This window comes from Onthophagus taurus, chromosome 7 (genome assembly GCF_036711975.1).
Source record: "Onthophagus taurus isolate NC chromosome 7, IU_Otau_3.0, whole genome shotgun sequence".
In the NCBI taxonomy this organism is placed as follows: domain Eukaryota; kingdom Metazoa; phylum Arthropoda; class Insecta; order Coleoptera; family Scarabaeidae; genus Onthophagus; species Onthophagus taurus.
Genome location: NC_091972.1, coordinates 39,732,349 through 39,743,139, shown reverse-complemented (window position 1 = coordinate 39,743,139; position 10,791 = coordinate 39,732,349). Strand labels below are relative to the sequence as shown.

Sequence of the window (10,791 nt, the reverse complement as noted above, 5' to 3'; positions counted from 1 at the left end):
CCTACTAAAGTTTCCCGATTTAAAACTGAACCACCTAAAATAAATATATTTATTTAATATTTATTTTTCCTGTATAAATAAATATTATCTGGGTAGCCCATATAATATTTAGTTTTTAATATTTAATAATTTATGTACCATGTGAATTGAAAATTTAACTGATTTTTGATCTTATTATAAAAAAATGTTGATTAAAGAAAAAAAAGAATTGGCCCATGGGGGGATCGAACCCGCGACCTTCGCGTTATTAGCACGACGCTCTAACCAACTGAGCTAATGGGCCTATATATAAAAAGATCATTCATTATAATCAAAGTCATTATAGGCAGATTGTTCCATATGACGCACATACGGGTATTTGAGCATTCTACGCGGCCAACATTTTTTTATTGCTTATATTACTGACGATTGTTTCTAAACGATATAAAGGATAATAACAGTTTATTGAAGAACAGTTTATGAAGACACTGGGACTGATAAAATCCTAACAGCAACCTTACTCAGATTGGAGCTGCTATCACCATGCAACTGAATTAATCTTTACTACACTGGTCCACAAAAATCTATTTCCCCACAATCCATCATTTGATTTATAATTTGCCGAATTTGCCATTACATCCAAATGTATTAACTGGGATAGGTTGTGTACTGCTTCCTTTATAACAAGGATTCAGTAGTACTGCGAATCAAATTCCTTGCGATTAAATACCTTTTGATTTATTGTATCTCCTTCTTCCTCAGATGTGCAAAATTTGAAATGTTACGTATAATTTTTAGTTCTAGTTCAGAGAGTGCACTGTGCATTTTGTGGATCGAAGTGTTTGATTCTATCGTCGATGTAATTCGTTGCAAAATTTTCGGAAGTTTTGGTTGAATGCGCCTTTTAATATCCACTGGGCACTTAACACATTGGTTAAATATGTGTATCGTTATTTTATATACATTTGCGAAGTACTCCTTACTGCAGTATTTACAAATTACTGAATGGTTTATCTTTAACTGTGAATAAGTTCCATATTGCACTCTTACGTCGTCTCACTTTGTTCTATTTAATGTTCCATTGTATTGGCCTTAAAATGGTCTGGTGGTGACAACTTTCATTGGGAAAGAATTGATCGAATGATGTGATTAAAGGGGCTTTTGAAAATGCTAAGATTTCTACATTTAGCTGACAATTTAGCAACTTAGATAACAAATTGTCTTAGAGATGTTTTTAATCAATTAGTAGCATTTTGGCATACATCAATCAAAATCAACTTTTTAATTCCTTCAATTATCCTAAGGACGTTTTTTATCAATTAATGCCATTTTGTCACATAAATAAGTATTTTCTATTTTCTAGCACCTTTGAAACAGTTTCAAAAAACATCGAAATCAACCTGTTTATTCCTTCACCTTTTTTAATCACCCAAAGGACGTTCCTTAACAATTACTAACATTTTGACACATTGGTACCAATAAGTATTTTTTATTTTCTGGTACCTTTCAATCAATTTCAAAATACATACATCAAATTCACCTAAAAATTGTGTTTTAATTGACTTTTTATTAATATTTAATAATTAATGTAATAAAAACTAATTGATTGTTTGCAGTTATCCATCTCCTGCGTTATGGGATTTATAAACTTCTGCCAATATTAACAAAGTAACAAATCGTATACACTCCTTAACTTTTTCCATAAGACAGTGTTCTTTATGCAACCCAATCTGCAATTCTTAAGTTTATTTTTTGATCTGCAGTATGAGCAAAAGAGTTTAAAAAGTTAAAAGTTTAGATAAAATTTATGGTGTTGATGATCATTTAAAATAAACCACTGTTGTCTTGATTTTAAAATAATGATCATCATTTCTCATCTAAATGATTCATTTTCGATAGACATCGCAAAACCTTTATCATAAATTCAATTTTTGTTGTGTCATTTTCAATATTTAATTGATCTTAAGCACAAAATAAAACTAATAAATTAAGTTATTTAATTTTTAATACATAATTGATTATTGACCTTCATAGTGTATACTTGAAACTCAAGCAGCTAAGATAACGTCTGGTTTTATCGGTGATTATATATTTGGCTTCATTTAATGCATGGTCATTCTAACAACAAGACATGGACCCTTTTAATTTGTTAATAATCGTAACAACAATTTTAGTTCTTTATTTTAGTTTGGAGGTGTTGTTACGCGATAGGGTAACTAAATATGTGGATAAAGTTCCTGGGCCGATTAAACTTCCCGTTTTTGGGACAACTTGGCCTCTACTTTTTATTCCTAAATCAGGTAATAATTACTAAATAAATAAAAAGAAAAATATACAATTTTTTTTATTAGCGATGTTTTTTGTGGTAAAAACTGTTTTGAGAAGATATGGTCCAGTGGTAAGAACATGGTTGGGTAATGTACCGGTCGTACATTGTATAGAACCAGAAACTGTTGAGGTAAAATCGATTTCATTAACATTTAAAGTTTAATTGAAGCAGAATTTTTTAGGTTATTCTAAACAATTCAACTCAAATTTCAAAAAGTAAAATGTACAAAATAGCACATCCTTGGCTCGGAGAAGGTTTGCTAACCAGTACAGGAGAGAAATGGCATAGACATAGGAAGATTATTACTCCAACTTTTCACTTTAAAATCTTGGAAAACTTTGTGGATATTTTCGTGGAAAAAAGTCAAAAATTGGTGGAAGTATTAAAGGATAAAGCCGATGGGGATATTTTCAATTTATATCCGTACATAACAAGATGTACTTTAGATATTATTTGTGGTATATATAAAACAAATTTTTTTATAAATTTATTTCACATAATTTAATTTTAGAAACTGCAATGGGTGTTAAAATTAACGCCTTAGACGATCCAGAAAATGAATACATAAAAAGCATTTACGGGTGTGATCATGTAGAGTGTCCGCCAAAAGTCAGCAACACTCTATTTTTTTAATTTTTTTCCGAAAATTTCACATTCTTAAGGTATCCCCAAAAAAAATCCCATGGTGTCAAGTTTGATGATAATGGATTTTCAGAAAACTTTCAAATTCAATGATTTGAAAGAAATTATCTCGTACTGGGGCATCGTCTTGTTAAAAACATTTAGGGGCTAATCTTTAATGGTATATTCGTTATAATGTGAAACAAAATGTTTTCTAACATTTCTAAATATTTTTGGGAAAGAGAAAAATGGGCCATAATTTTGTCACCAAACATTATTTGTTAACAGTGGCGGCGCCTCACGCATAACAGGGCCTCGCAAACAAGTCGCTTTAATCTTCTCAACGATTTTTTAGGAAGAAATGTTTTCTTTTTTTCTGAAGTAACATATTAAAGAGCTTCTATTAAAGACCTACAGCTTCACCAGAATCTGTATCAGATTCTAAAAGCAGGGAGATTAAGTATGAAATGTGTTCAGAAACTGATTGAAATGAGAACAACATTTCTGAAAAACACGACCAAGCTGGTAATTTACATGAATCTCTGGTAAGTTCAGATCCAGGAAAATAGGCGTTTCAAATATCGAACTCAGTGCGTCGTGACTTGGTTCAAAACGAATTGTATCAAAATTTAGAGGTAGCCTATCAAAACTACCTGAAAGACATTAATAAAAGACAATTTTCTAACTTTCATTTTACTCGCGAACTATGTAATGGCGAATCACAGCGTCGTAGATGGTTAGTCTACTCTATATTTAAGGATTGCGTTCCATGATGACTTTTTTCAAACTTGCAAACACAAATAATAAAAGAAGGATGTTGTGACTGGAAGGATTTAGGAAGAATATTGCAAAGACACGAAAAGATTTAAGGACACATGGAGTTCATGTTTAAATGGATGGTACTGTACAGGGTGTCCAAATTTCGTTGGGTTTGCAGGATATCTCAGTTATTATGAAAGATAGAAAGTTGCGGTTTTCGCGAACCTGAGCTACTTTTTTGTGAAACTTATAATGCCGCAAACCAAATTTTCATAGACGTCTTCGTTTTTGATATACAGGGAGTATTTCAAAATTTACGATTTTCAGACACCCCCCGTATCTCGGCTATCCGGAAACACTTAATAAATAAGTAAAAACGGGTTCTAATAGATTTTTTCACGGAGAATCCAATGGTGCACGTAGAATTTTTCTAGTCATCACGGTTTTTGAGTTATAAACACAACTTAGGTTTTTTTAAATGGAACCACCTATATTTTATTTTTTTATTGAACTGGATTTTTTTCAAGCTTTTCAATGATATATAATACTCTATACTTACCTTTATAATTAACCTCGAAATTGAATAAAATACATTATTTTATAAGTAGGCAATGATAAATAGACTGCCTAGCCTGACGTCACAGAGATGGGCGGAGCTTATATCGACTCCAAACAATTTCGTTGCTAACCACAGTTACTAATGATAAACCGTAATAAAAATGTCATTTAAAATGTCATAAAAAGTCACTTAGTTTATTTTATTTGAACACTAATTGAAAAATTGCATATGGTGATTTACCGTTAGCAACACACTTAGCTATGAAAATGTTTGGAGTCGATATAAGCTCCGCCCATCTCTGTTACGTCAAGGCTTAGGTTGTCTATTAAGTGATCGCGTTGCTAGGATACCAGAATAAACAAAGTAAATATAATTAATTACTGTCAAACTTAATTTTGAATTTTGTAACAATAAGTCGTGTGTTACTTAATTACCTTTAATTAACTTAACTTAATTATCTTTTTCTTGAAATGGAGCGCTATGAAAATTATGAAAAATATGACATGCTAGCATGTTACATTCATGCAAATAAAAATGTTAATCAAGTTGCTGAATTATACATACATAAATAGGTATAAACATTTATCAGCAATAACATTTTATTAGCAGATTGTTTCACTTCAGATATTCAGAAAGAGCGCAACCAAATTCAAAAATTTTTTTGCGAATAAAGCGTAATTTGATCAATGATGGAAGTTGTTTGATGCCCAGGCCAAAAAAATATAATAAAGAAAATCGGAATAACAATGAAATTACCGTGTTAGGATGTGTGGAAGCCGCGCCTAAAACATCATGTAGGGAAATTGAATGTCAAGTTGGAATTAAAAAATCGACAGCCTGTGCGATTCTAAAAAAGTATAAATATAAACCCTACAAAGAACAAATAGTTCACCACTTACACCCGGGAGATGCCGAACGACGTTTGGAATTCTGTGACTGGTATTTGAACCATGCACAAAATAACATTGAATTTAGTTCCTCTATTATATGGTCTGATGAGGCATATTTTATCAGCACAGGAATCTATAATCGTCATAATAACAGGCATTGGCATCAAGAAAACCAACATATTGTAATTGAGCGGGAGCGTCAAGGAAAATTTGGTTTTAGCGTGGCATGTTTTATTATTGGTCCACGAATTGGCCATCTTGCAAGAGGCTAAATAATATTTATTTTCAGCAGGACGGAGCTCCCGCTCATAATGCGCAGTTAGTGAGTCGCTAACTAACTGCAGAATTTGCTGGTAGGTGGAGAGGCACACATGGTCCAACGCGATGGCCAGCAAGATCACCTGATTTATCTATTTTGGACTTCTTTTTATGGGGATATATCAAGAATCGGGTATATAGTACCCAGAATCAAACAAAATTGGAATTGAAAATTGCTGTAACTGATGCTTTTTCACATTTACAGCAACATCCCATAACTATTCTAAATGCAATTAAACGCATTACTAAACTTTGTGAACAATGTGTGCATCAAAATGGTAACAACTTTGAACAATTCTTGTAACTTGAAGCCATATTTGCATAATGTTTAGTTTTTAATAATTTTTCGTTTTTTGCAAACAAAATTTAATAGATACATTTTTTTAATAAGTCAATAATTAATATTATAGTATTTTCAAAATTCTTTGTTTATTCTGGTATCCTAGCAACGCGATCACTTAATTTATCATAGCCTACTTATAAAATAATGTGGTTTTTTTCATTTCGAGGTTAATTATAAAGGTAAGTATAGAGTATTATATATCATTGAAAAGCTTGAAAAAATTCTAGTTCAATAAAAAAATAAAATATAAGTGGTTCCATTTAAAAAAACCTAAGTAGTGTTTATAAGTCAAAAACCGTGATGTCTAGAAAAATTCTACGTGCATCATTGGATTCTACGTGAAAAAATCTATTAGAGCCCGTTTTTACTTTTTTACTAAGTTTCCGGATAGCCGAGATACGGGGGGTGTCTGAAAATCGTAAATTTTGAAATACTCCCTGTATATCAAAAACGAAGAGGTCTATGAAAATTTGGTTTGCGGCATTATAAGTTTCACAAAAAAGTAGCTCAGGTTCGCGAAAACCGCAACTTTCTATCTTTCATAATAACTGAGATACCCTGCAAACCCATCGAAATTTGGACACCCTGTACAAAGGAATTAAACATGGAAAAACGATTGACATGGAAAATGAAAAATTGATCCCTCAAATATTGGTATAACTTGTTTGAAAGACTAGCCGATATAATAAATTTTTTAGCGTATAATTTGGGTTTTGGAGGCCATCAAGAATCTCTTCAAGTAAATAAAACCGGAAACAGCGGCAATTTTATAGACTTATTTAAACTTTTGTCTAAATACGATTTAACAATACAGGTGCACTTACAGCGCATTAACGAAAAACAACTGAGTTCACATTATATGACTCATGATACCCAAAATGAATTAATTACATTAATGTCTGATTCAGTTATTGGGGAAATTACGCAAAGAGTAAGACAAGCAAAATATTATGCCATCATGCTTGATTGCAAATGAGCATCATATTGCGATACTGCAATATTTTTACTGGTCAAATTCAAGAACACTTCAATGGATTTATTGGTGTCGCTCAAATAACGGAGGAGTATTTAACAAATTCCATATTACAAAAATTGGAGGAACACAACTAAGATATTCAAAACTGTCGAGGACATGGGTACGATAATGGGGCGAACATAATCGGCGTAAATAAAGAGGTTAAAACAAGAATCCCGAATATTAACTCAAGAGCATTCTTTATTCGTTGTGGTTGTCACAGTTGGAACTTGTTATTGGTTGACGCTGCAAAATCCTCAGCAATAGCCAACACGTTTTTTGGTTTTATCAGCAAAATCTATTCGGCGTCAAGTAAACGTTGGGAACATGTTAAAGATAAATAATTACGCTGAAAAGTTTGTCTGAAACAAGATGGGAATGTCAAATCGCTGCAATTAAAACTATTTATTTACAATTTGACAATGTTATCAAAGGAATCAGAAAATGCCAAGATTTTGTGTGTTTGTGAAGCAGTTTTGAAAGAAATGTTAACTTATCGCGTCAACAATATAAACAAGTTATGGCAATCAGTTCATGTTAACTTAAAAGTAGCTATTGATACATTACGTTCGTTTGGCGACTGGGTTCAAGAATGCCCCCATACAGGTTTTGATAGTACCCTTGCAGAAGCTCGACTTTTCGTAGAAAAAAGTGATTTTGAAATCCCTTAATACTGTGCGGATTCTCTACTGAGTACACGTGACTGTTATGCACGTTATTGACACCATTTCTTGTAAAAGTTGCTTCGTCATAGCAAACAATTAAATTGAAAAAAATTGTATTTAGCCTATGTTGTTGTAAGAACTATTCACAACATTGAACCCTTCTTTTTTGGTCACCTGGTTGTAAATTTTGCACTAGCTGAATGTGATACGGATGAAGTTCGATACAGAAAAGATTGAGAAAGTCTAAGTCTCCTGGAAGTACTACTTCTTGTGCTTACGGAAGGTTTATCAGTAACCACGTCAATACGAGCTTCCTCTGTCTGTACAGGGTGTCCAAATTTCGATGGGTTTGCAGGGTATCTCAGTTATTATGAAAGATAGAAAGTTGCGGCTTTCGCGAACCTGAGCTACTTTTTTGTGAAACTTACAATGGCGCAAACAAAATTTTCATAGCCCTCTTTGTTTTTGATATACAGGGAGTGTTTCAAAATTTACGATTTTCAGACACCTCCTATATCTCGGCTATCCGGAAACGTAAAAACTGGTTGTAATAAATTTTTTCACGTAGAATCCGATGGTGCACGTAGAATTTTTCTAGTCATCACGGTTTTTGAGTTATAAAGAGTTAAGTATTTTAGAAGTTGAGTATTCGGTATTTGAGTTGTGTTTATAACTCAAAAACCGTGATGACTAGAAAAATTCTACGTGCACCATTGGATTTCACGTGAAAAAATCTATTAGAACCCGTTTTTACTTTTTTACTATGTTTCCGGATAGCCGAGATACAGGAGGTGTCTGAAAATCGTAAATTTCAAACACTCTCTGTATATCAAAAACGAAGAGGGCTATGAAAATTTGGTTTGCGCCATTGTAAGTTTCACAAAAAAGTAGCTCAGGTTCGCGAAAGCCGCAACTTTCTATCTTTCATAATAACTGAGATACCCTGCAAACCCATCGAAATTTGGACATTGTGGCAAACACGTGGGCCTCCTCCATGATTTCGCGCAATTACAAATTCCCGTAATCTGCTGTATGTTCGAGTAAAGACTCGGACATACAGCAGTTTCTTCAGCCTCTTCTGAAATCTTCGGCAGCTGCAAATACGTTTCCATTGCAGAAACTATAAACAAAAATAATGCCCGCATATTCTTGATTAGTAAATTCTGGCATGGAGACTAATAAATGTTTGAGTGCAAGCGACTTTTAAATAATTGACTTTATATACATTATAGCGTTTCCATGACAACTCTTTTTTTCCGAAAACTTATTAACTATAAACTTTTTGTGCTAAAATGTGTAAAACTTTTATGACTCGTAAACAAATTCGAAAACGAGAACATTTTATTCTTATTTTTTTGTTTAATATTTTATTTTGTATCAGAATCCAAAATATTGCACACGAGTTATGAATCACCCTGTATATCAAATCAAGATTTTTAAAAATTCGATATGAGTTTCGTCTTGGCTTAAAAATTTAATTTAAATTAAACAGGGTATTGTTGACTTTTTGGGGGACGTTATTATTTAAATTGATTGAATTTAAATGAAATATATTTTAGAATCACTAAATTAACCATGAAGAGATTAACTACGCCCTGGTTACACCCCGATTTTATATTTTATAAATCAACGTACGGAAAAGAATATAATAAATATTTAACAACATTACATAATTTCACTAAACAAGTAATTGCTAATAAATTAATAAATTTCAAATAATACAAATTTAATGAAAATAGGTTATTCAAGATAGAAAGAAAACTTACAAAAGCGATCATTTACACTCTTTAAGTACATCAAAAGATGAAGATATTGGTATAAAAAAACGTCAAGCTTTTCTCGATTTATTTATTGAAATGTCCAATAAAGAAAATGCGCTTACCGATGAAGAAATAAGGGAACAAGTTGATACTTTTATGTTTGAGGTGAATTTACTTTATTTTATTTTTTGAAATTATTTAAAGTTTTTCGTTTTAGGGACATGATACAACAACTGCCGCAATAAACTGGACACTCTTTTTATTGGGAAATCACCAAGATATCCAAGATAAAGTTTACGAAGAAGTCAATCAAGTGTTTCAAAATTACGAAAACTTAACTATAAATAGTTTGAACGATTTAAAACTTTTAGAAAGGTGTTGTAAAGAAGCGTTAAGATTATATCCAAGCGTTCCGTTTATAGGAAGAAAATTAATTGAGGATATTAAATTAAGTTTGTTTTATATTATGTTCTTTATAAACAAAAATATTATTTAATACTAATTTCAGAGGAGTACTTGATACCAGCTGGATGTACAATTTCGATTCAAATGGTGACTCTTCATAGAAATCCAAATGTTTTTCCAAAACCTAATAAATTTGATCCGGACCGATTTTTACCAGAAAATACTAAAAATAGACATCCTTATGCTTACGTTCCGTTTAGTGCTGGACCAAGAAATTGCATAGGTTTAATGTAAATCTTTCCATTAAATTTGTTTAAAATATTTTTGTTTTAGGACAAAAATTTGCAATTTATGAAGAAAAAATTATTTTGGCTTACATCTTAAAAAATTATAGAATAATTTCAACTCAAACGGAAAAAACCATAAAACCGATGATGGAGTTAATTTTACGTCCAAAAGATGGGTTATTCATCAAATTAGAACCAAGAGTATAAAATTTAACAATAATTTTTTCATCTTCATATTTTATTCTCTATAATCTATTAATTGTGATCTTTATTATATTATTTTTCTTTAAATATCTTTTTATTTTACATGATTTATACCAACAATATCGGCTTTATAAAAAGTATTTTTATAAATTTAATTAAAATTGCAAAATATTAAAATTTGCAAAAATTGAATTGAAAGTAGAAATCCTTTATTAATATTATTGAGTTGCGAAGGTCGCCGGAAAGGCTACGTTTGTGCACGCACATTACTACATATTTACAAAAAAGTAAATTGCATAACAAATTAGTTATAATAAAGGTTTAATTGAAACCGTATTGTAGATGGTCTAAAATACAGTTTAATGTTTTACTTTAAACTTATCAATTTGTTTTATAGATGACGTTATCAATAAAAATTAACAAAGATTTTATTTATAAGTTGTTTTTTATTGTGCCGACTAATGCGAGATAAGTCAGCCGATTTGATCGACGTTGCAAGGATGATGTGCGAGCCTGCAGGTTTTGATGGTAGTAGTAAATACCTGGGAGGGCATGAAGGATTCTAGTGAAGAATGACTTCGTGTGCACTGCCATTATAAACGGTACCTTCGATTGAAAGGCGTTTAACGAAATGGTGCCAATTTTAAAATACGCGTG

At 31.6% G+C, this 10,791-nt stretch overlaps 1 protein-coding gene and 1 non-coding gene across 2 annotated transcripts; one reads left to right on the top strand and one right to left on the bottom strand.

The window, feature by feature from the left end:
* Positions 1–209: 209 nt before the first annotated feature.
* Positions 210–283, bottom strand: TRNAI-AAU (transfer RNA isoleucine (anticodon AAU)). Its single transcript has one exon. It is a non-coding gene; the product is annotated as a tRNA-Ile (tRNA).
* A 1,669-nt stretch (positions 284–1,952) lies between these two features.
* LOC111421659 (cytochrome P450 4C1-like) lies at positions 1,953–10,572 on the top strand. Its single transcript, XM_071197774.1, has 9 exons — positions 1,953–2,279; positions 2,331–2,437; positions 2,490–2,766; positions 2,820–2,889; positions 9,038–9,164; positions 9,218–9,403; positions 9,456–9,690; positions 9,747–9,926; positions 9,977–10,572. Exons 1-9 carry the CDS (start codon positions 2,111–2,113, stop codon positions 10,135–10,137), a joined length of 1,512 nt encoding a protein of 503 aa, XP_071053875.1. The 5' UTR covers positions 1,953–2,110; the 3' UTR covers positions 10,138–10,572.
* Positions 10,573–10,791: the final 219 nt, after the last annotated feature.

What these genes read in the sequence shown, in the direction of transcription:
- LOC111421659 (XM_071197774.1), top strand. Translation starts at nt 2,111, where the DNA reads ATGGACCCTTTTAATTTGTTAATAATCGTAACAACAATTTTAGTTCTT. An exon ending in ACTTTTTATTCCTAAATCAG is followed by an intron (nt 2,280 to 2,330) that starts GTAATAATTACT and finishes TTTTTTTATTAG; the next exon opens with CGATGTTTTTTGTGGTAAAA. An exon ending in TTGATACTTTTATGTTTGAG is followed by an intron (nt 9,404 to 9,455) that starts GTGAATTTACTT and finishes TTTTCGTTTTAG; the next exon opens with GGACATGATACAACAACTGC.